This window comes from Oncorhynchus mykiss, chromosome 8, assembly GCF_057628025.1.
Source record: "Oncorhynchus mykiss isolate SJ-2025 chromosome 8, ASM5762802v1, whole genome shotgun sequence".
Lineage (NCBI taxonomy): Eukaryota > Metazoa > Chordata > Actinopteri > Salmoniformes > Salmonidae > Oncorhynchus > Oncorhynchus mykiss.
Window position 1 is genome coordinate 63846851 of NC_143029.1, and position 25219 is coordinate 63872069.

General features: G+C 41.9%; 1 protein-coding gene across 1 annotated transcript in view; it reads right to left on the minus strand.

Annotated features, from left to right (window-relative positions):
• Window positions 1–1762: 1762 nt before the first annotated feature.
• The window catches only part of LOC110530303 (laminin subunit gamma-1), a 79074-nt gene continuing 55617 nt past the window's right edge, over window positions 1763–25219 (minus strand). Inside the window, exons 13-28 of the mRNA XM_021613226.3 lie at window positions 24691–24879; window positions 23498–23743; window positions 23147–23300; window positions 22690–22832; window positions 22253–22431; window positions 21885–22041; window positions 21369–21574; window positions 20797–20876; window positions 20381–20518; window positions 20100–20244; window positions 19613–19762; window positions 7073–7187; window positions 6609–6808; window positions 6117–6275; window positions 4506–4605; window positions 1763–4327 (exon numbers count right to left, since the gene is read on the minus strand). Coding sequence (XP_021468901.2) covers window positions 4071–4327; window positions 4506–4605; window positions 6117–6275; window positions 6609–6808; window positions 7073–7187; window positions 19613–19762; window positions 20100–20244; window positions 20381–20518; window positions 20797–20876; window positions 21369–21574; window positions 21885–22041; window positions 22253–22431; window positions 22690–22832; window positions 23147–23300; window positions 23498–23743; window positions 24691–24879 — 2618 coding nt within the window. The 3' untranslated portion in view covers window positions 1763–4070. The remainder of the gene's footprint in view (window positions 4328–4505; window positions 4606–6116; window positions 6276–6608; window positions 6809–7072; window positions 7188–19612; window positions 19763–20099; window positions 20245–20380; window positions 20519–20796; window positions 20877–21368; window positions 21575–21884; window positions 22042–22252; window positions 22432–22689; window positions 22833–23146; window positions 23301–23497; window positions 23744–24690; window positions 24880–25219) is intronic.

Consider the following 25219-nt stretch of genomic DNA (forward strand, 5'->3'; position numbering starts at 1 on the left):
CTGGGGATGGTACCAGAAATAATTGAAACTGACATGCTTATACTCGAGTCAGAAATAGCGGTCCCGGCTACTTGAGCCAACAGCTTTGCCAGTGACAGCCCAGTAACCTAGCTAGTCGGAACTACCCGGGGCTAGTCTGCTAACGTTATCTCCAGGATCCAGCTAACACAGTGTATTAACAGCAGCACAAACATCATTGTTCCAAACTCAAACACTTCAATTAAATGTGTCTTAAAAAGTATAAAACAGAGAAGCACTCGATCGCCACTCTCAGCTTCCGGGTCACGTGACAAACCAATATTGTGAACCCAACATTGAAATTCAGAGGAAATAATGTAACCTATGTACTTTTCTAATACACTTCTGAACATGTGCAGTCAAGATCTGGCTGCTTAACTAATTTGGAGGGTGAACGAGGGGATTTTTCTGAATCTTTTTTGGGGATCATGAATGCAGCAGCTGAAAATAAGTGTTGCATCTCATTTTGAGAATACACTGGCATGTTTCACTGCACAGTTAAGAAACATTGTGGCATCTATAGGAATTCTTTCAAAGTTCATAGTTTTGTGGATAACAGTTGCTGAGATGCATATTTCATTTCTTTTAATGTACTTTCAAGATTATCATTTAATCAATAATGCTTTATAAAACAGTGTTTCACAATCAATAGACAAGGCAGAAAATCCAACCATAACATAACTGGGTTGTTCTGCCAATTAAGTGTCTTTTCAGTGAAACTTAGTGAAAACAAACTTGAGTTCACATAATTTGAACATTGTCATAAAGAGCACATGTTCAACTTAGTAAAAAACAAGTTTTCCCATCTAAAGAGGTTAAATAAAAAATGACCATAATGCCTATTCAGTTCAAAATAAAGTAACAGGGTTGACAACTTGATCTTAAATCAGCCATTCATTTTAAGCTTGTGTGCAACAAGGAGATGCAATTGAATGCAAAATTCACCAAAAATACATTGTTTAACCATTTCTAGCGTGTCTATCTATGGGTAACAGGGTTGATGTGATATGCTCGACCCACTGAGTTTTTCACAACAAAACATAAAAAATGGCCAGATGAGTCGAACCTGCTTTGCCATTCAATGTTTATATATATATATATATATATATATATATATATATATATATATATATATATATATATATATATATATATTCAAAAGGAATAGTTACACTATATTAAATCAAGAGTTAATTTCACATAACAGGTTGTTTTTTTTTAAACCTTAAAATGAAATCACTTATCACATTAAATAATCTTTAGAAATGACTTTGTTAAAGCAAAACAATAACTAGTGCTTTACAATGATGGTGAAAACTTGGAGAAGTGTTTGGGTTACGTGGGTTAAAATCTGCCTAGAAGTCACAGAGGGTGCACAGCGGGACAGGTCAAAACGCTGAACTACGGCACTTCAACAAGTCTTCATTCATAGAAAAAAATTCTGATGTATACAATTCTCCATGTAGACTATAGTAAAGCAGAGTTTATTTAATATAACAGGCTTTTAAAATTCAATATTTGTTCACATTGACATATGTATTTTTAAAGCACTCATTTCATGTAACGATCCAACTAATAAAACTGTCCTAAATGTCCTAAATACTAAATAACCTCAACATAAAACTACATTGCGGAGTAGACTGGAGTAGATTCATGAGAAACACTGTCATAGTGTTCTGTACATTGCATTTGCGGAAATGAGTCAGCATGACATTCAATACAATCACACAATCAACTGAAAGAGTTCCCGTAATTATTTTTTATTACTTCAATGTTACGATTGAATTTACAGGCACTTGGGTAACAAGCTGGGTTCTCTCGGGTCCTTACAAATGAAATGTTTCAGTGACTAGGTGCCTTGTATTGTATTGTACTGTACGACAGAACCAAAACAGAACAGAAGATGCACTCCATAGCCAAAAGACCACAAACGGATTGTGCAACACATACATATCATCATTCTACGGGAACAAAATAATACAAATACTTGAGACATTATAAATTAGAAATACTGTTTTATACATCAAACAGTATGTGCTGCACATCCGTCCACAGCAGCGTGGTTACCTGGAGGAGTAATAGAGGGTAAAAGATGGTTCACTGCAGAGGAGATCGTTTCAGTCCCCGCCACACCATCTATAAAATTAGGTCAAAAGTTAGCTAAACAAAACTATCAAACAGATAACATGATAGAAGGCTAAGGAAAGGAGTGAGTATTGGTGTATTGAGGATATGAGCGATGTTGAATGGGAACTGGGAAAGACGAGTCGTTTCCAGGTTACAACCTATTAATTTACTGTATGGAGGCTGGCTGACTGATGTTCTGGACCCGTCGACAAAATCCCTGCTGTTCTCCTGAAATGCAAGGACACCATGTAGTGTATGTCTGAAATGTAATGCAACGTGTGCAATACACGTGATGCCCTCGTTAGGGACTAAGTGATGTGAAAATGACAATCACAAAGTAAGGCACAAAACACTAACAAAAAAAATAATTGGTTAACTAGCAACTTGTGACCAATCTTATTTTCTTGGAGACAAGCGTATAAATTCAGTCAAATGAAACATTAGGCTTAATGTAGACAAATGGCTTCTTTAGGGCCATCCCTTACACACACACACACACACACACACACACACACGTCCTGATCTTGTCAGTCAAAGGTTCTTGTTATAAAAGCATTCATCAATTAACTTGTGACCACCCACTGAGAAGTAAACAAATGAATAATGTCAGCGCTATGAGGCAACAACACTGAGCCCTGTATACAAGCAAGCATATTATACCACAGAACTTATCATATATATTTATATATTATGTGGAGGTTTCAGTTGATTGTTTTTGTGATAGAACCTATAGGAGGTGGCTGTTGGGTCTTGGGTTTAACAATCAGCCAGCCCTGAATCATTTAAGCATATATTTACACAAATAACAGTTCCTCACTCTTCATCAGAATAAAAAAACATTCACACAAAAATATAACATTTGAAATCATTATTAGCACCAGTGTATCAGATAAAGTCTTGCTACGCAAATGTACAAAGTTGCATAGTGTAGAATGTTGCCTTGTAGTGTAGAATGTTAATGTGTGATTTGCAGCAAACCTGTATTAAGCAGCAGCTTCGGGAGGAAAAAACAAACTAAAATCATGATTTGTAGTGTTAAAATAAATGATTCAAATTATATTTAACCATGATGTTTCACTGGGCAGTCTCAACTGGCAAACTTATCAGAGACATTTTAAAAGACCCACAAGCTGGTTTCATTCGACAGCTTTTCAGTTGTGCATGTGGAACAGAATAGTTGTGTTGAATACTGTAAAAATGTATAATAGTAACAGGAATACTTTCTCCATGCAAGACATGTAGCTTTGGGAGCGAATGGAGGCAAATCAAACAGAAACTTAAGGATTCCTTCACGGTTTGTTTAAAAAAAATAAATGGTTGATAACACAGAGGGTGGTACATATGCATTGAAAGTTCCGCAATACCTCCAAGCAAAAAAATATACATTTCACAGACAAACCATTCCCAACATGCCCTTGGGTCTAAAATGATGGGTAAGGATAACTTGTTTGACACCATATCATATAAAAAAAAAGGTATATAATATGACACAGACGCATCTGAAAAGGCTGAGGACATTTTTCCTTGTTTTCTCTGTTGATGTGGTTTAGGTTGTGATTCCTCCACGTCGTAGCGTAGGAACAGTCTGGAGGTGGTGCAGTCATGTGGGTGTTCTGGAGTGAGGTAAGCCACACCTCTCCTAACCTGCTGCACCTAAGGAGAATGGATACGCGGTTTTTAACGACCGCCCTTAGTTCATTTCAGGTTCTGCCGCTTATGCTCTTCATTTCTTTAAAAACATGAAACTTGGCTTAAATTGGCTTCTTGCTTAAAAAAAGACAAACAAAAGACCAAAAAAATACAAACTGTTTTGGTAAAACGGTGGCATTCTGCCCGAGTGTTAGATGTGGGAAGGAGTGGTACAGACGGGATATGAGGAAGGGTACAGGGGTTGGGATAGGAGTCGAGGGCGGAGATAGAGGGGGTTAAGCCCGTTCTATGGATGGGGTGTTGAAGCAGCCGTTGGGTAACGTGTTCTTGATGTCGTTGAGGTTGGCGATGTCAGACTGGATCTCCTTGATCTGCCTATCGTAGTCGGTGATCATCACTTCCTGGCTCTTGGCCACGTCGTTCAGCTCCGACAGCTTGCGGTCCAGGTCGCTGTTCGCCATCTTGTCTTTGGCCTGCTTCAGCGACCCCTCAATCAAGCCCAGCTTGCTCAGGTCCACCTTGTCAATGTTGCCTGAACCAGAAAAGAGGTGTAAGCTTTAGCTCAATGATTTAAGTACAGTCATTTTCACTTGTGCAAGTAAAACCCTGAATGATGGAATATTGAACAGAATCACAAGACAATTATATCCCTCTGTTTGTATTTTTATACCTACAGAAAAAAACAGTTTGCTAAATCAAATACCACTCACCCAGTGACTTAAGCAGGTCGTTGATGGTGCTAAGAACGGTCCTGACTGCACTCTTGGCTTTCCGAGCGTTGTCCTCAGCTTCCTTCGCATTGTCTGATGCCTGAAATACCAAAACAACATAGTTGACATGTCAGGGTCAGGATTCCAGACCACAACGAAGATCGCTGTAACTTAGTAAACACTTGTGAGGTCCTTTAACCTTCAGTAGCTTGCTCATCCACTTCCTATTGCGTATTGTTTAGTCTCATTGTCTCTAAACAACTTTAACCTGTTGAGTCTATGGGGGCGCTATTTCATTATTGGATAAAAAAACGTGCCCGTTTTAAGCGCAATATTTTGTCACAAAAAGATGCTCGACTATGCATATAATTGACAGCTTTGGAAAGAAAACAGTCTAATGTTTCCAAAACTGCAAAGATATTATCTGTGAGTGCCACAGAACTCATGCTACAGGCGAAACCAAGATGAAACTTGAAACAGGAAATGAGCAGAATTTCTGAAGCTCTGTTTTCCAATGTCTCCTTATATGGCTGTGAATGCACCAGGAACGAGCCTGCGCTTTCTGTCGTTTCTTCAAGATGTCTGCAGCATTGTGACGTATTTGTAGGCATATCATTGGAAGATTGGCCATAAGAGACTACATTTTTCAGGGGTCCGCCCGGTGTCCTTTGTCTAAATTGGTGCGTAATCTTCAGTTGCGGTCATTTTCTCCTGGGATTCAGGACAGAAAGCACACTTCCACTAACAATATATCATCGAAGAGATATGTGAAAAACACCTTGAGGATTGGTTCTAAACAACGTTTGCCATGTTTCAGGTCGATATTATGGAGTTAATTTGGAAAAAAGTTTGCCGTTTTGATGACTGGATTTTCGTTTTTTTTTGGTAGCCAAACGTGACGCACCAAACAGAGCGATTTCTCCTAAGCAAATAATCTTTCAGGAAAAACTGAACATTTGCTATCTAACAGAGTCTCCTCACTGAAAACATCTGAAGTTCTTCAAAGGTAAATGATTTTATTTGAATGCTTTTCTGTTTTTTGTGAAAATGTTGCCTGCTGAAGGCTAATGCTAACGCTAAATGCTACGCTAGCTAGCTACTGTTACACAAATGATTGTTTTCCTATGGTTGAGAAGCATATTTTGAAAATCTGAGATGACAGTGTTGTTAACAAAAGGCTAAGCTTGAGAGCTAGCATATTTATTTCATTTAATTTGTGATTTTCATAAATAGTTAACGTTGCGTTATGGTAATGAGCTTAGGTCTATAAATAGGATCCCGGATCTGGGTTTGCTCGCCGCAACTGGTTTTAACAAGGACTATAAACATTTTGCAACTCCAGCTCTGTGTACACAAACCCGCAGAGCACATGGGGCTGATTTCCAACCCAAAGAGATCTTCTAGGAATTCCTAAGTATTGGGCTCCTAAGATTCTGAGAATTGAATGATATCAGTGGATTTAAACAGAGCCCCAGATACAGAGCATAAGTCCCAAATTACACCATATTCCCCTATATAGTACACTACTTTTGACGAGAGCCCTATGGGCCCTGGTCAAAAGTAGTGCACAACACAGGGTGCCATTTGGGACGCACACAGACAGACACGCACCATGCTAGCCATCATCATGTCCTGGTCGGCCTCAGCCTTCTTCTTGGCCAGCTCTGCCTCTGCTGCACTTAGCTGGTCCATCATGTTATTGACCTCTCCATCCAGCTTCCTGGTGTCCTCAAAGGCCTTCTCTGCATCCGCCTTGGTCTTAGCAGAACCCTGTGGGGTCCACAGGCAGAGGGGGACAGAGAGGGATTAGTGATGTTGACAACTTGAAAGTAGGTATTACATTAATTATAGGTTTAATGGTTTATTACAGTATGTGAAACATCAGATGAAAGGGGGACAGAGAGGGTTTATTATTTTATGTGAAACATCACATTAAATTACCATAAAAACAAATCAACAAAACATTTAATCTACTGAGACACCATTTATATATACACTTTATATCAAGAGGCCACCATTGATTTTGGCCCTGTCATTTCAGGACTGTAGCATATACGATGGTCATAATGTATCTAGTTATAATATAACACAAATATAATGTACCTTCTGTGCAAGGCTGGCTATCTTCTCAGCCTCCTCCGCCTTGCTCTTGGCCTCCTTTGCGTCTGCGTCTGCGTTGCCTAGCGCCCCCTCAGCCTGCTTGGTCTTCTCATTGGCTGCAGCGATGGTGGCGTTGATCTCTGGGATTCTCTTCATGGCGTTCTCAGCTGCTGTCTTGTTGTCGTTCACCCTCTTGTCAAAGTCTGTGTTGACAATGGAGCAGGAAAATGAGAAGACAGATTGATTACATATCTAATATGTGCTAAAAAAAATACTGGTGACTCAATGGCTTTGCATTATACTATTATTATAGCATTCCCTTTAACATCCATCTGAGATCCTACGTACTAGTCTGGATATGCTTTTCACTGTTACCATTCAGAATCAAATAAGCCCCTGATCTAACGTTAGTATGGGGTAGAGAGGGACCCTTCTCTGGCCTCCCTACCAGTCCTGTTCCTACGTACCTCTCAGATTTCCCAGAATGTCTTGGGCCTCCTGGTAGGTGGACCTCCCCTTGTTGGCGGCCTCCTCAGCCAGTGCCTTGGCAGCATCAGCACGAGCCAGCAACTGATCTGCAGTCTGTACAGATAGAGACAGAGACAGACAGACACAGAGACAGACAGACAGAGAAAAAACAGACAGACAGAGAAAAAAGACACAGACAGACAGAGAAAAAAGACACAGACAGACAGAGAAAAAAACAGACACAGACAGACAGAGAAAAAACAGACACAGACAGACAGACAGACAGAGAGAGAGAGAGACACAGACAGACAGAGACACAGACAGACAGACACAGACAGAGACACAGACACAGAGAGAAAGCAGACACACACAGACAGACCGACAGAGACACAGAAAGACACAGACAGAGACAGACACACAGACAGACAGAGACAGACAGAGAAAAAACAGACACAGACAGACAGAGACAGATGGGGGAATCAGTCATCAGTGAATTTAAACATATTTTTCTGGGTGCTCCTAACTTTTCTTAGCTAGGAGCATCAGTGCTACCAATGAAACATGTTAATTTAGAGCCATGCATACTACTCAATTAATTTGAATAATTCTGGCATCGTGGCTTGCTGATTTTCACTATACTTAGTGGCTGAACGAGTGAGGAGGCCCATAAATACTGTGGTAATTCGTCACTTATGCAACGTGGTCATTTTCAATTTCATGCCTCCTTTAATGAGGCACGCTAAAGCTAATCTTAGACGGAGACACACTCCAGTTTTTTCATGTAGGAAACCACCACCGTACGAGGTTTACATGCGAGGCATAGATCACATGTTGATGTTTGTCTATTTAGAGCAAAGGTTATAGACAAGAAAGAGAAAGTAAAAAAAGGTAGTGTTGCAAAAATCTGGTAATGTTCCCAAACTTTCCAGGGGCCTCATTTATAAACGTTGCTTACGTACAAAACATGCAATCGCCAGTTTTCACATTTATAAAAACCTGAACTTCACATGAGAATGTTAACTCCTCACAAACCTTAAACTTTACGTACAATATCTAGTGGTTGAAGTATTGCATTGGAGGCAAGGAAGTAGGCATGTAAATAGGCATATTTTGTGCAAATGGGGGGATGTGATGACACGCTATTGAAAATAAAATAAAAAACAGGAGCCATTTGCCGCTGTTTGTTTTATTTTTGGAATCTAGAATAATTAGGACATAGGAATCTATTTCCTATTTATTTAATTTTCATAACAATTGCAGAATAAATTCCTCACCTTTTCTGGCTGTGATGGGTTCGTATTCCCGGCCTACAACAAATGACCATATGAATCTCTCATTTAATTTGAGCCTAGTAAATAGATAGGCTATACGTATTTCAAGTTTTGCTGTATGCGATCCAATAGACAGTGTGGTTTATAATAGGCTACACGGTTGAATTTAACAGTTGAACAGACAGTTGACCGTTTACATTGAAAAATGTATGCTACTACTGTAAGTACACTACTGTAATTACACTGAAAATATAAACACAACATGTAAAGTGTTGGTCCCATGTTTCATGAGCTGAATCAAAAGAAAGATGGCAGAAACATCTTATTTCAAATGTTGTGCACAAATTTGTTGACATCCCTGATCGTGAGCATTTCTACACAAACTATCAGAAACCGTTTCCGACAAGCTCATCTTCGTGCTCGTAGTCCTCACCAATTTTTTTATTTGAAACATTGTATCAACTATTAACTTGGGTCTGCCTGAAGCTAGTGAACATGCAACATTGTATCAAATATTCTGGTCCCTCAGAGTTGCCAGTGAGCTCGAGACAGACACAGCTGTAGGCTATTTGTGCAAGGGTTAAGAAGCAGTGCTTGACTTTGGCAGGAGATCATCGGAGCGGAGTACCGGCAAAGTCACATTTTATGCTTCTTGAGCTCCTGTTCCTCTTATAGAATATTATCTCAAAAATATAAACAGTACCAGCACCCAAAACGAATACCAGAACCTATTTCAGTCCAACGCATGCACTGATAAGAAGTAACCAGGTTGACCTATTTTATGACGTTTCCACTGGATCAGAGTGATTATTGAAAGGGAGAGAGCTGGATTTAAAAATGTTTTTTTTTAAATATATATATATATATATATTGAAAGAACTGAAAACTGCAATTCACAAATGCTCTCCATCCAACCTCACTGAGCTCGAGCTGTTTTGCAAGGAGGAATGGGAAAAAATTTCAGTCTCTCGATGTGAACTGATAGAGACATACCCCAAGCGACTTACAGCTGTAATCGCAGCAAAAGGTGGCGCTACAAAGTATTAACTTAAGGGGGCTGAATAATTTTGCACGCCCAATTTTTCAGTTTTTGATTTGTTAAAAAAGTTTGAAATATCCAATAAATGTCGTTCCACTTCATGATTGTGTCCCACTTGTTGTTGATTCTTCACAAAAAAATACAGTTTTATATCTTTATGTTTGAAGCCTGAAATGTGGCAAAAGGTCGCAAAGTTCAAGGGGGCCGAATACTTTCGCAAGGCACTGTATATGAAAATAGTGCCCTCAGAAGGTATTCAGACGCCTTGACTTTTTCCACATTGTTACGTTACAGCCCTATTCTAAAATGGATTAAAACCTCTTAAGGCTAGGCAGAATACTGCCCCCTTTGGAGGAATTGCGTGCCCATAGTAAACTGAAAAAAATCTGTCCAAAATTGCTAATATATGCATATAATAATTATTATTGGATAGAAAACACTCTAAAGCTTCTAAAACCGTTGGAATTATGTCTGTAAGTATAGCAGAACTCACAGGGCAGGCATTCTTCCAAACTAGTTTTGGGATCATGAAAGTTGGGGCAACTTTGACGTGATCACCCCCACCCTTCCCAACCAGCTATGGATCTGGGGACACTTTCTATGTCTTCCACTAGATGTCCTCATTCAGTAGAGCGTTTAATCGTTTAAATCCCGCTAGTTTTGGCCCTATGGGAGTGAATTGAGTGCGTGTCGCAAGAAAATACCTGTGCGTTAGGGCGCGAATTGGTCCCATTCATTCCTTTGTTCCAGCACTCCGGAGGAGAAGTAACAATGACCGGTTGAATTGAAAATTGTTTTGTACGTTTAGAACATCCTAAAGCTTGATTCTGCACTTAGTTTGACCTGTTTAGTCGACATATAATATATAATTTTGAAGTTTTGATGCGCAACTTTTCGGGACCAGAGGAAATTTTGGGTGCATTTCAGCTGATATTGTTAGCAGATGCTAATACAAAGACACAAGACTTGAAACCAAACGATGTTTTGGGTAAGTATGAACCCTTCCAGTACATTCTGAACGAAGACCATCAAAGGTAAGGGAATATTTATGCTGAAATTGTGTGTTTCTGTTGACTCCAACATAGCGGAGAAATATTGCTTATGTCTGAGCGCCGTCTCAGAATATTAAATAGTGAGCGATTTCTGTAACGTTAAAAAGAAATGTAACAAAGCGATTGCATTAAGAAGCAGTGTATCTTTCTAACTATATGTAGAACATGTATATTTAGTCAAAGTTTATGATGTCTATTTACGTTATCTTGCGGTGCTATCTATATTTTCTGCAGACATTTTTCAGTATTTTCTGAACATGAATTCAATGTAAATGGACATTTATGGATATAAATGGCATATTATTGAAAAAAAAAGTACTGTGTAACATGTCCTATTACTGTCATGAAGATTTTCAAAAGGTTAAGAATGATTTATTTTTTAATCCTGCTTTTATAATTTTATATTTTCTGGGACAAAATGGCTGCCTCTTGTCTTTGTTTCGGTGGTGGTCTAATATAAATATGTGGTGTGTTTTCGCGGTAAAATATTTAAAAAATCTGACATGCTGGGTAGATGAACAAGGTGTTTATCTTTCATTTGAGGTATTGGACTTGTTAATGTGTGGAGGTTAAATATTTCTACGAATATTTTTGCGTTCCATGCGCCACGTTCCAGCTGAACGTGGGAGGGGTCGTTCCCAAAAGGGAACCCTCACCCGTCAACAAAAGAAACAAACCCTCAGCAATCTACACACAATACCCCATAATGACAAAGAGATTTAGACGTGCAAATTTATTTTAAAAAACCAAAACAGAAATACCTTATTTACGTAAGTATTCAGAACCTTTGCTATGAGACTCGAAATTGAGCTCAGGTGCACTCTGTTTCTATTGATGCTCCTTGAGATGTTCCTATCACTTGATTGGAGTCCACCTGTGGTAAATTCAATTGATTGGACATGATTTGAAAAAGACACAGCTGTCTACCTAAGGCTCCACAGTTGACAGTGCATGTCAGAGCAAAAAACAAACCATGAGGGCAAAGACAGCGTTACGTCGAGGCACAGATCTGGGGAAGGGTACCAAAACATTTCTGACGCATTGAAGGTCCCCAGGAACCCAGTGGCCTCCATCATTCTTAAATGGAAGACATTTGGAACCACCAAGACTTCCTAGAGTTGGTCGGCCAGCCAAACTGAGCAATTGGGGGAGAAGGGTCTTGCTCAGGGAGGTGACCAAGAACCCGATGGTCACTGACAGAGTTCCAGAGTTCCTCTGTGGAGATGGAAGAACCTTCCAGAAGGACAACCATCTCTGCAGCACTCCATCAATCAGGCCTTTATGGTAATGGCCAGGCAAAAGCCACTCCTCAGTAAAAGGCACATGACATCCTGCTTGGAGTTTGCTAAAGGCCACCTAAAGACTCTCAGAACCATGAGAAACAAGATTCTCTGGTCTGATGAAACCAAGATTGAACTATTTGGCCTGAATGCCAAGCTTCATGTCTGGAGGAAACCTGGCACCATCCCTACGGTGAAGCATGGTGGCGGTAGCATCATGCTGCGAGGCATGTTTTTCAGCGGCAGGGACTGGGAGACTAGTCAGGATCAAGGCACAGATGAACGGTGTGAAGTTCAGAGATCTTGATGAAAACTTGCTCCAGAGCGCTCAGGACCTCAGACAGGGGCGTGGGGTCACCTTCCAACAGGACAATTACCTTAAGCACACAGCCAAGCCAACGCAGGAGGGCTTCGGGAGAACTCTATGAATGTTTTTGAGTGGCCCAGCCAGAGCCCGGACTTGAACCCGATCGAACATCTCTGGAGAGACCTGAAAATTGCTGTGCAGCGACGCTCCCCATCCAACCTCACAGAGCTTGAGAGGATCTGCAAATAAAAATGGAAGAAACTCCCCAAATACACATGTGCCAAGCTTGTAGCCTCATACCCAAGAAGTTCTGAATACTTTTGTAAATGTGATATTTCAATTTTTTTGCTTTGTCATTATGGGGTATTGTGTGGAAATTGATGAGAAAAAAACTAAAAAAAACTTTCCGAATGCACTGTATCTAGTTGTTACTGCTCGAATAAAACAATCTCGGTGACCTACAGCCTAACGATCAAACAGTCGACTAATTGATATAAAAAAAATATATATTAGTCTTTTGCATAGAAGTGTGGGCAGTAGCATTTACTTTTAAATTGTTTTGAATATACAATCAATCTTGCAGAACGCGCAGACAATGTACATGCCGTACATTGCAGGGGGAACCAGCCATGTTGCAGACACCGATGTCGTGCTACTGGACAAACTAAACAGCCTTTGCCCACTTTGAGGATAACACAGCGCCGCTGACGCGGCCCGCTCCCAAGGACTGTGGGCTCTCCCTCACGTCGGCCACAGAGAACAAGACATTTAAGCGTGTTAACCCTCACAAAGCTCCCGGCCCAGGCGGCATCCCTAGCCGTGTCCTCAGAGCATGTGCAGACCAGCTGGCTGGAGTGTCTTCGGACATATTCAATCTCTCCCTATCCCAGTCCGCTGTTCCCACTTTCTTCAAGATGTCTACCATTGTTCCTGTACCCAAGAAAGCAAAGGTAACTGAACTAAATGACTATCGCCCTGTAGCACTCACTTCTGTCATCATGAAGTACTTTGAGAGGCTAGTTAAGGATCATATCGACTCTACCTTACCTGACACCATAGACCCACATCAATTTGTTTACCGCCCCAATAGATCCACAGACGATTAAATCGCCAATGCACTGCACACTGCCCTATCCCATCTGGACAAGAGGAATACCCATGTAAGAATGTTGTTCATTGACTATAACTCAGACTATAGCTCAGCCCTCCAAGCTCATCATTAAACTTGGGACCCTGGGTCAGAACTCCGCCCTGTGCAACTGGGTCCTGAACTTCGACGGGCCACCCCCAGGTGGTGAAGGTAGGAAACAACACATCCACTTCGCTGATCCTCAACACAGGGGCTCCACAAGGGTGTGTACTCAGCCCCCTCCTGTACTTCCTTGTTAACTCATGACTGTGTGGCACGCACGCCTCCAACTCAATCATCAAGTTGGCAGAAGACAACAGTAATAGGCCTGATTACCAACAAAGACAAGACAGCCTACAGGAAGGAGGTGAGGGCCCTGGCAGAGTGTTACCAGGAAAATAACCTCTTCCTCAACAAAACGAAGGAGTTGATTGTGGACTTCAGGAAACAGCAGAGTGAGCACACCCCTATCCACATCGACATGACCGCAGTGGAGAAGGTGGATAACTTCAAGTTCCTCGGCGTACACACCACTGACAATCTGAAATGGTCCAACCACACAGACAGTGTGATGAAGGAGTCTGAAAAAATGTGTCTTGACCCATAAGAGAATCAAACCTTTACAGATGCACATTTGAAAGCATGCTGTCAGTCTGTATCACCGCCTGGTACGGCAATTGCACCACCCGCAACCGCAGGGCTCTCCAGAGGGTGGTGTGGAATGGTCAACACATCACCGGGGCACACTGCCTGCCATCCAGGACACCTAAAGCACCAAATGTCACAGGAAGGCCGAAACGATCATCAAAGACATTAACCACCCGAGCCACAGCCTGAGCCTGTTCACCCCGCTATCATCCAGAAGGCAAGGTCAGTACAGGTGCATCAAAGCTGGGACCGAGAGACTGATAAACAGCCATCAGACTGTTAAATAGCCATCAACTAGCCGGCTACCACCCAGTTACTCGTCCCTGCACCTTAGAGGCTGCTGCTTTATATACATTTGAAGTCGGAAGTTTACATACACCTTAGCCAAATACATTTTAACTCAGTTTTTCACAATTCCTGACATTTAATCCTAGTAAAAATTCCCTGCCGGTCAGTTAGGATCACCACTTCATTTTAAGAATGTGAAATGTCAAAATAATAATAGTAGAGAGAATGATTTATTTCAGATTTTATTTCTTTCATCACATTCCAAGTGGGTCAGAAGTTTACATACACTTAATTAGTATTTGGCAGCATTGACTTTAAATTGTTTAACATGGGTCAAACATTGCGGGTAGCCTTCCAGAAGCTTCCCACAACAACTTGGGTGAATTTTGGCCCACTCCTCCTGACAGAGCTGGTGTAACTGAATCAGATTTGTAGGCCTCTTTTCTCGCACACGCCTTTTCAGTTCTGCCCACACATTTTCTATAGGATTGAGGTCAGGGCTTGTGATGGCCACTCCAATACCTTGACTTTGTTGTCCTTAAGCCATTTTGCCACAACTTTGGAAATATGCTTGGGGTTATTGTCCATTTGGAAGACCAATTTGCGACCAAGCTTCAACTTCCTGACTGATGTCTTGAGATGTTGCTTCAATATATCCACATTATTTTCCTTCCTCATGACGCCATCTATTTTGTGAAGTGTACCAGTCCCTCCTGCAGCAAAGCAACCCCACAACATGATGCTGCCAACCCCGCGCTCCACGGTTGGGATGGTTTTCTTCGGCTTGCAAGCCTCCCCCTTTTCCCTCCAAACATAACGATGGTCATTATGGCCAAACAGTTCTATTTTTGTTTCATCAGACCAGAGGACATTTCTCCAAAAAGTATGATCTTTGTCATCATGTGCAGTTGCAAACCGTAGTCTGGCTTTTTTATGGCAGTTTTGGAGCAGTGGCTTCTTCCTTGCTGAGCGGCCTTTCATGTTATATCGATATAGGACTCATTTTACTGTGGATGTAGATATTTTTGTACATGTTTCCTCCAGCATCTTCACAAGGTCCTTAGCTGCTGTTCTGGGATTGATTTGCACCTTTCGCACCAAAGTACATTCATCTCTAGGAGACAGAACGCGTTTCCTTCCTGAGCGGTATGACGGCTGCATGGTCACATGGTGTTTATACTTGCGTACTATTGTTTGTACAGATGAACGTGGTACCTTCAGGTGTTTGGAAATTGCTCCCAAGGATGAACCAGACTTGTGGAGGTCTTGGCTGATTTCTTTTGATTTTCCCATGATGTCAAGCAAAGAGGCACTGATTTGGAAGGTAGGCCTTGAAATACATCCACAGGTACACTTCCTATTGACTCAAATGATGTCAATTAGCCTATCAGAAGCTTCTAAAACCATGACATAATTTTCTGGAATTTTCCAAGCTGTTTAAAGGCACAGTCATCATAGTGTATATGTAAACTTCTGACCCACTAAAATTGTGATACAGTGAATTATAAGTCAAATAATCTGTCTGTAAACAATTGATGTAAAAATGACTTGTGTCATGCACTAAGTAGATTTCCTAACCGACTTGCCAAAACTATAGTTTGTTAACAAGAAATTTGTGGAGTGGTTGAAAAACGAGGTTTAATGACTCCAACCTAAGTATATGTAAACTTCTGACTTCAACTGTACATAGAATCACTGGTCACAATAATAATGGAACACTAGTCATTTTAATAATGTTTACATTCTGCTTTACACATCTCTTATGAATATACTGTATTCTATTCTGCTGTATTTTAGTCAATGCAACTCCGACATTACTCGTCCTAATATTTACATGTTTCTTAATTCCATTCTTTTAGTTTTTAGATTTGTATTGTGTTGTATTGTTGTGAATTGTTAGATTCTACTTCACTGTTTGAGCTAGGAACATCAGCATTTCGCTACACCCACAATAACATCTGCTAAATATGTGATTGTGACCAATAAAATGTTATTTTATTTGATGTTTAGTTGGAAAAAGTCCCTGAAAAATATCAAAACATTCTGCTCACAGCTCTACAGAAATGTGATCTAATTAGCCATTGCTCTTTATTTTAGAAACAGCCGTAGCCCATTTCAATAGTTCAAAATTCAACCGCAAATAAAGGGGCGTTAAGAACCTCCAGAAGCTAACCAGCTAACTGGCTACAAGCTATTTAGTCATTGTTAGTTTTCTAACCTGGATAACACTCGCCAGTCCAGCTTCCCTGCCCCATCCACCGCTGCCCCTTGGACACTGATCACTTGGCTACATAGCTGATGCATGCTGGACTGTCCATTAATCACGGTAATCCATTCTGCTTGTTTATGTTTTATCTGTCGGCCCCAGCCGCACTTAGGCTCTGTGTGTAGTTAATCCGACCCTCTCTGCCTAATCAATCGCCATTCTACCTGCTGTTGTTGTGCTAGCTGATTAGCTGTTGTTGTCTCACTTACTGTTTTAGCTAGCTCTCCCAATTCAACACCTGTGATTACTGTATGCCTCGCTGTATGTCTCTCTCAAATGTCAATATGCCTTGTATACTGTTGTGCAGGTTAGTTATCATTGTTTTAGTTTACAATGGAGCCCCTAGTTCCACTCTTTATACCCCTGATACCTCCTTTGTCCCACCCCCCACACATGCGGTGACCTCACCCATTACAACCAGCATGTCCAGAGATACAACCTCTCTCATCATCACCCAGTGCCTGGGCTTACCTCCGCTGTGCCCGCACCCCACCATACCCCTGTTTGCGCATTATGCCCTGAATATATTCTACCATGCCCAGAAACCTGCTCCTCTTATTCTCTGTCCCCAACGCCCTAGGCGACCAGTTTTGATAGCCTTCAGCCGCACCCTCATACTACTCCTTCTCTGTTCCGCGGGTGATGTGGAGGTAAACCCAGGCCCTGCATGTCCCCAGGCACCCTCATTTGTTGACTTCTGTGATCGAAAAAGCCTTGGTTTCATGCATGTCAACATCAGAAGCCTCCTCCCTAAGTTTGTCTTACTCACTGCTCTAGCACACTCTACTAACCCTGATGTCCTTGCCGTGTCTGAATCCTGGCTCAGGAAGGCCACCAAAAATTCTGAGATTTCCATACCCAACTATAACATCTTCCGTCAAGATAGAACTGCCAAAGGGGGAGGAGTTGCAGTCTACTGCAGAGATAGCCTGCAAAGTAATGTCATACTTTCCAGGTCCATACCCAAACAGTTCGAACTACTAATTTTGAAAATTACTCTCTCCAGAAATAAGTCTCTCACTGTTGCCGCCTGCTACCGACCCCCCTCAGCTCCCAGCTGTGCCCTGGACACCATTTGTGAATTGATCGCCCCCCATCTAGCTTCAGAGTTTGTTCTGTTAGGTGACCTAAACTGGGATATGCTTAACACCCCGGCAGTCCTACAATCTAAGCTAGATGCCCTCAATCTCACTCAAATCATCAAGGAACCCACCAGGTACAACCCTAACTCTGTAAACAAGGGCACCCTCATTGACGTCATCCTGACCAACTGGCCCTCCAAATACACCTCCGCTGTCTTCAACCAGGATCTCAGCGATCACTGCCTCATTGCCTGTATCCGCTACGGAGCCGCAGTCAAACGACCACCCCTCATCACTGTCAAACGCTCCCTAAAACACTTCTGTGAGCAGGCCTTTCTAATCGACCTGGCCCGGGTATCCTGGAAGGACATTGACCTCATCCCGTCAGTTGAGGATGCCTGGTCTTTCTTTAAAAGTAACTTCCTCACCATTTTAGATAAGCATGCTCCGTTCAAAAAATGCAGAACTAAGAACAGATATAGCCCCTGGTTCACTCCAGACCTGACTGCCCTCGACCAGCACAAAAACATCCTGTGGCGGACTGCACTAACATCGAATAGTCCCCGCGATATGCAACTGTTCAAGGAAGTCAGGAACCAATACACACAGTCAGTCAGGAAAGCTAAAGCCAACTTCTTCAGGCAGAAGTTTGCATCCTGTAGCTCCAACTCCAAAAAGTTCTGGGACACTGTGAAGTCCATGGAGAACAAGAGCACCTCCTCCCAGCTGCCCACTGCACTGAGGCTAGGTAACACGGTCACCACCGATAAATCCATGATTATCGAAAACTTCAACAAGCATTTCTCAACGGCTGGCCATGCCTTCCGCCTGGCTACTCCAACCTCGGCCAACAGCTCCCCCCCCCCCGCAGCTACTCGCCCAAGCCTCTCCAGGTTCTCCTTTACCCAAATCCAGATAGCAGATGTTCTGAAAGAGCTGCAAAACCTGGACCCGTACAAATCAGCTGGGCTTGACAATCTGGACCCTCTATTCCTGAAACTATCCGCCGCCATTGTCGCAACCCCTATTACCAGCCTGTTCAACCTCTCTTTCATATCGTCTGAGATCCCCAAGGATTGGAAAGCTGCCGCAGTCATCCCCCTCTTCAAAGGGGGCGACACCCTGGACCCAAACTGTTACAGACCTATATCCATCCTGCCCTGCCTATCTAAGGTCTTCGAAAGCCAAGTCAACAAACAGGTCACTGACCATCTTGAATCCCACCGTACCTTCTCCGCTGTGCAATCTGGTTTCCGAGCCGGTCACGGGTGTACCTCAGCCACGCTCAAGGTACTAAACGATATCATAACCGCCATCGATAAAAGACAGTACTGTGCAGCCGTCTTCATAGACCTTGCCAAGGCTTTCGACTCTGTCAATCACCGTATTCTTATCGGCAGACTCAGTAGCCTCGGTTTTAGCAGTAGCCTCGGAAATAAAAAAATAAAAAATAAAAATTTCTAAATAAATGCTGAATGGTACTGATGGGGGAGCAAAAAGCCTACAGTTACATTTCGGGATATCATTTTTTACAATATACCGTATCGTCTTGACAATATCGCAATATTATTTTTGCGTTAGTTGGCTGCACCTGCACCATCTTCTTCTTAAATATGGAGCCAATTTGTTTTCAGCACTTTTATTTCCATTACTGATCAAAACTGGTTTTCTCACGTCTTTCTCTTGTCCCTCTGCAGCAGACATGGTGAGCAACACGTTTGGAACATCGAATCACAATAAAATCACAGTACCGAATCGGCAAGAAATATAGAATCGTGAGAATTGCAAGACACATCGTATCGGCACCTAGGTATCGGGATAATATTGTATCGCAAGGTCCCTGGCAATTCCCAGCCTTAGTGAATGGAGGGTGTTTTTCAGAGTTCTAACGCACGTTCACAGTTTTAGGATGGGTCGGATTTATAACGGGAAACATGTATGGTGTGCGGCAAGTTTATAAATCAATATTTTTTTACGGACATATTTCTTTCATTAATGGCACATGCAGATATTTAGTGTGAAATTTACACAATTGTAATGAGGCACCTGATTTTGCAGATATCCTGGTTGGAAAAAGCAGGAAATCAGGGAATCCTCCAACTGGGATTTCTGGTAGCCTGAGAATTTGGGAAAGTTATCAACATTTTGTAACCCTAAGTAATGGTCTCCTGTCCTACCTGCTGCTCAGTCTTTCCCTTCTCCAGCAGCTTGCGGACCTCAGTCTCCTTCCCTCTCAGGTCGTCCCTCAGGTCGTTGTACTCCTTCTCTGTCTTGTCAATCAGCTTGTCCAGGTCTGACGCCTCCTTCTTGATCTTGCTCGCTTCGCCCTGTAATCAGAAGTCAAGGTAAGTTATCTTTCAAGACTTGGAAATGACTTCAGTAATGTCCTGATGGCCATTTACATTTATGTCTTGTGATACACAAACCCTTTCAATGAATCTGAAGAGTATCCTGTCAATCATTCGAGACAGGGAACATATTCCAAAGGGTTGTTTCATCAATGAAGAGATGCCTGATGTTGCTGCTTACCTCCCAATTGACATCCTATTCCCTTTCTAGTGCGCTAATTTTGACCAGTAGTGCACTATTAAGGGAATAGGGTGCCATTTGGGATGCATAAACTGTCTCCCCCTAAAAGAGGAGTAGTCACTTCATGCAACTGACCTCCAGTGATTTGGTGTTGAAGGGTGGCAGGCTGGTCAGGTTAGCGTAGATCTTCAGGGCTTTGTCGCCTGCCTCCTCTGCCTCAGCATGCACTTTGTTGGCCTGTTTCACCAGGTTATTAGCCAGGTCCTTTGCTTCATTGTACCTAAGAGGGTGAACATGACAGTTTCAATTATTGACATGTTCTGGACAGAATAAATGTTCCTGAAATGGGATTTATTTCGATTGAGAAAATAAAGGAAAATCATCACAGAAAAGTGCTGTTGCTGACAGTGACATACTTCCTGTTGAGCTCGTCAATGTCAATGTTGGTCTTTCCCTCGCCATCTAGAGTCTTCATCAGCAGGTTGAGAGCCTTGGTGGATGTGTCGTTGGCATCCTTGGCAATCTTCTCGATTTGATCCGCATCCATTTTATGTCTACAGATGTAACAGGATGAGGCTTATTATTTCATTGACTACGTGACGGGGCTTCTTACAGCTCAAGAAAAATTTAATAAAAAGGGGTGATTGGGTTCACGCACCCAAAAATATACATTTTAGTTCTGGCCTACCAATTATATTGATTTAATTAAAGCAATTCATATTTCATTTTTTTGCGTGTTCCCCATTTTTCAGCCAAGAATAGCACATCCCAGACATCCCAGGCAATACATTTCAGAGAACAACAATTGTTTCATCATTGTAGCAGTTCTTACTTGTCGGCCAGATTGCGAGCCTCCTCTGCCAGAAGCGTCATGTTGTTAGGATCTGCGGTGTTTGAGGGTGTTTTGATGTCCTGGGCGAGAAAAATAATAAAGTACGAAATCAATGAACCCCCATTATTTATTTTTCATGCAGGAGGACTTGCTCATTGTGCTACGGGACCAAATATGAACCGGGGGTCTGTACAACAAAAATAGACAAATAACATGGTGCTCAAAGCATCGAGATCCTACCCTTCATAATATAATTATTTGTTATATACAATATTTTACCAAATATGATCCGTTTTTAGAATGAAAGCGTTAATTTTTTTGTTATGTTGCTGTTGGATGCTAATGTCCATTCTATGGATTCTATATGTAATTATACAGCTCCAAGTATCTTCCTGAACACCTGGAGCAATACAATTACATATAGAATCCCTAGAATGGACATTATTATCCTAGCAACATGACACCAAAAAGATAACTTTCATTATAGAAACTGATCATACATGGTAGAACATTGGATGAATATTGTATAAAACAAATACATTTCTCAAAATGATCATTAGGGGATGACCGACCAGTTTGCTGATGGCGTCCTTGGCCTTATCCAGTTCCTCGCGGGCACGGTCGACCAGGTTCTCAGCGTCTCGGACCCGGTTGCGGGCCTTGTCGGTCTGGGTTCCCGTGTCGTCCACACCGCTCCTGATGTTCTGCAGACGGTTCCACTGAGTGGTCAGCGTGTTATTCAGGTTTCCCAGGCGCTCCAGCAGGCCTTTGTCTACATCTGAAAATATAGATTAAGAAGTAAATAAAAGTACATTTCACATAGTCCTCTCTGATCCAGCACCTGGGACAAGGTTTAATGGATACCACCACACTACATAACTGAAAAGAGCATTCACAACTAACATTCCTGAATCATTTGATTTAACTCTTCTGGGATAGAACAGCATTCTTTCAAGTTAATTATGCCAAATAGTTCTTTAAAAATTGAAATAAGGGCCTTTCTTGTCTAATTCTAGTTGTTTCAAGCAAGACCTTCTTTAAAATATATACATATATTTTTTTAAATTGACATATTTAGAGTCCTGTACCTTTGCTGGTCTGAGCCTCCTCCAGCAGGTCCATGATGGCTTTCTCTGCCTGCTTTAGACGGTCCTCAAAGGCCTTGTCACTGACAGCCTCCGACGTAGAGCCCAGGTTGTCAATCAAATTCTGCAGGTCATGCAGCTTCTGTCTCTGCTGGTTCACCTATGTAAGTGTAAAACCATAAGGGTTAGTGTGGTTGCCTATGCAGCTATACAGACATGTCAAGCACACAACTTAATTAAATATAGTTTTAAAATATTTGGACAAAGACAGTGAAGAGAGACAGGAAAGGAAGGAGGAGAGACGGTGTGCTAGAACTCAACTTTATTAACACAAATAATTAACTGACGAAAACAACACCAAGAGTCTGTACCTTGTCTCTGATGAGAGAGTAACAAGCTGGACACTGCTGGCAGCCAAGAGTAGAGCGGTTGTAGAAGTAGTTCTCCTCACACATGTCACACCTGGCTCCTACAAAGCCTGGGCTGCACTCGCAGCGGCCATCGTCCTTACACTGGGTCGTGGAGGAGCCCTCTGGGTCGCAGTCGCACGCTGAAGTAGAGGAAGAAGAGAAACAGATCAATTAAAAAGGCTCGTAAAACATGTGTGATTCCAGAGTGGAGGTTTGAAAAGCTACAATGACAAATACAGAGGGGAATCTTCAAGTCAGAATGATATTCTCTTCCCATCAGACACAAACTCCACACGTGATATAGTAATGCACATCTGCACGCCATAATATGAAATGTTACAAGAGTTTAATCACAATGGTCGAGGATAGAGAAAGGAGGAAAAGTATGGTAGCCATACGTTTGCAGCCAGACAATCCGAATCCAAAGAAGTTGACCTCGCAGCGTTCACAGCGCAGACCGGTGACGCCGGGCTGGCATTCACACTGACCGGAGCTGATGTCACACTGACCATTGGTGGACCCAATAGGATTGCAGGTGCATCTGTCACGACAACAAAATAAAATCAAGGCATACTACAACTTAGCTATTGAAACATAGCCATGAACACAATCAAACAGCTAAAGCTTCATATAACAGACCACCATTTCTAGTAAGATAATTATTAATTTCAATAATTATTCATGTTTATTGGTCTTTATTTTTGTATTGAATGTGACAAATCACAAACCAAAAAAAGATGATACATTTCTATGGCTTTTCTACAAGGGAGTACCTTATTAATTACTCAGAAATACTTCTACTAAAAGCTGGATATTGAGGTGTAAAAAGTGAAGGTCTACAGAGTGGGTACTGACCGTACGCAACCTGTTCCGCTCTGCAGGTTGAAGAAGCCAGGCTCACAGGCGCTGCAGTCCCTGTTGGTGACGTGGGCGAGACACGGGCACTGGCCTGTGACCTGTAGACAGCTGGTTTGTCTGTCCACTGTGCCGTACGGAGAGCAGGAGCAGGCTGGGGACAGGAGAGAAGAGAAACCCATGACTACCACTGCAAGCATCAGTCATCTCTGTATAGTATGTGGAACTCAACAGTACACAGGATAGAATGGAATAGAGAGAGACCCATTATCACAGATGAACACATCAGTCAGTATGTGGAACTCAACTGTACACACACACACACACACACACGTCATTTTCTCATCTTACGTTTGCACTTGTCGTTGGGGTTGGTGGCCAGAGGGCTTCCATAGAAGCCCTCTTTGCAGCGGTCGCAGAAGAAGCCGTCTGTGTTGTAGATACACTTGAGGCACTCCCCGGTCTCTCGGTCACAGTTGCCCACAGCGTTGGGGTCGATGTTGTCGCTACACTTACAGGCCCGACACACCCTCACCGGCTCGTTCTCACCCAGGGGGTCTCCGAAGAAACCGTCGTCACACAGCTCACAGCGCTTGCCTGGGGAAAGATGCAATTCATAGTTTGGATTACGTGATAATGAATATATTTGAATATCTAATAAAAGCTGCCATACATACAACTCCTGAACTGAATTGAGAAATAGGTACATACAATAAACACAATGGAATCAAAGTCTGTTAATAGAAAGAAAATGGTCCAGGCCACCTTTATGTCTGTATGGGAATATGGGGATGTTATTTACATGCATGTTGCAGCATCCACACTTTAAACCCTTGGTTGCTGTATATTGTTGTGCCCCAAGGTTCATTACTGGCTCTGGTTTCAAAACTTAACACTATTCCTTATATCTAGAAATAGTTTTGGGCCTCTTTAGCCGCCAGAAGAGAGCAGAATTTTGTTATTTATCTATAAAGCGTTAATGCAAAAACATCCAATGTATTTGACATCTCTAAACTCTTATCGAATGACTCATTCTAAAACTAGGTTGATGAATTACACTTCAGATCCCACCCAGTTTCTACACAGATCGGAAAATGCACCTACAGTTATGCTGCACCCTACATGTGAAACAATTTACACAAAACTATTAGAATGGATGTTCTCGTGCCTCTTACACAATTAAAAAAATCTATTTCTGATCTTTTAAATGTTAATTGTGATTTTTTTTTTCTTAATGAGTATGTCTTGTGTCTGTGTATTTATGCATATGTTGTATGTTTGTATTAAAAAACAGGCTCTACTGCAAATGAGACTTTGGTCTCAGTTGATCCACAGTATAAATATGTTTTCATTTTATTTTTATAAACAGTCTTGAATTGTGATAAATAGTAAATAATTCAACCAGTGTTTGACACTTTCAAAACTACCCACAGACTATGCCTAACAGTTGATTTGGTTCTAATCTATAAATCTGCAAAGTTTCCACCACAGATTATTTACATGCGTTTTTTGTTTTTTAATCACAATCTCTCTTTAAATATTACCTGTGGTTCCTGTGGGACAGTTGGTGCAGACAACCTCCTTGGTCTTGGGAACGACAGCACAAGTGGATCCTCCGGGGCAGGGGCAGGGCTTGCAGTCGCTGGAACTCCCCACAGTGGAGTCTCCATAGGAACCGTCTTCACACCTCTCACAACTGAGACCAGCTGTGTTGTGTTGGCAGTCACACATCCCTTCAAAACAGACATCAAACACACACGTCATGTCTCTGATTAAGAGGGGTTGGGTTAAGCGCGGAAGACACACTTCGGGTGAATGCATTCCGTTACGCAACTGACTAGCTATCCCCTTTCCCTTCTCTTCCCCTAGCCACCACCAGGGGGGAGTCTAAGACCGATGAGCGTTTAAAGGGCCCACTATTTTATATCCAGACACCTTTTTATAGTAGATGAGGAGAGAGTAGCCTGCCTATTTTATTGAAACTTTATTTAACTAGGCAAGTCAGTTAAGATAAATTCTTATTTACAATGACATCCTATCAGTCATGTTTTAAACCAACCACAAATCTCTTTA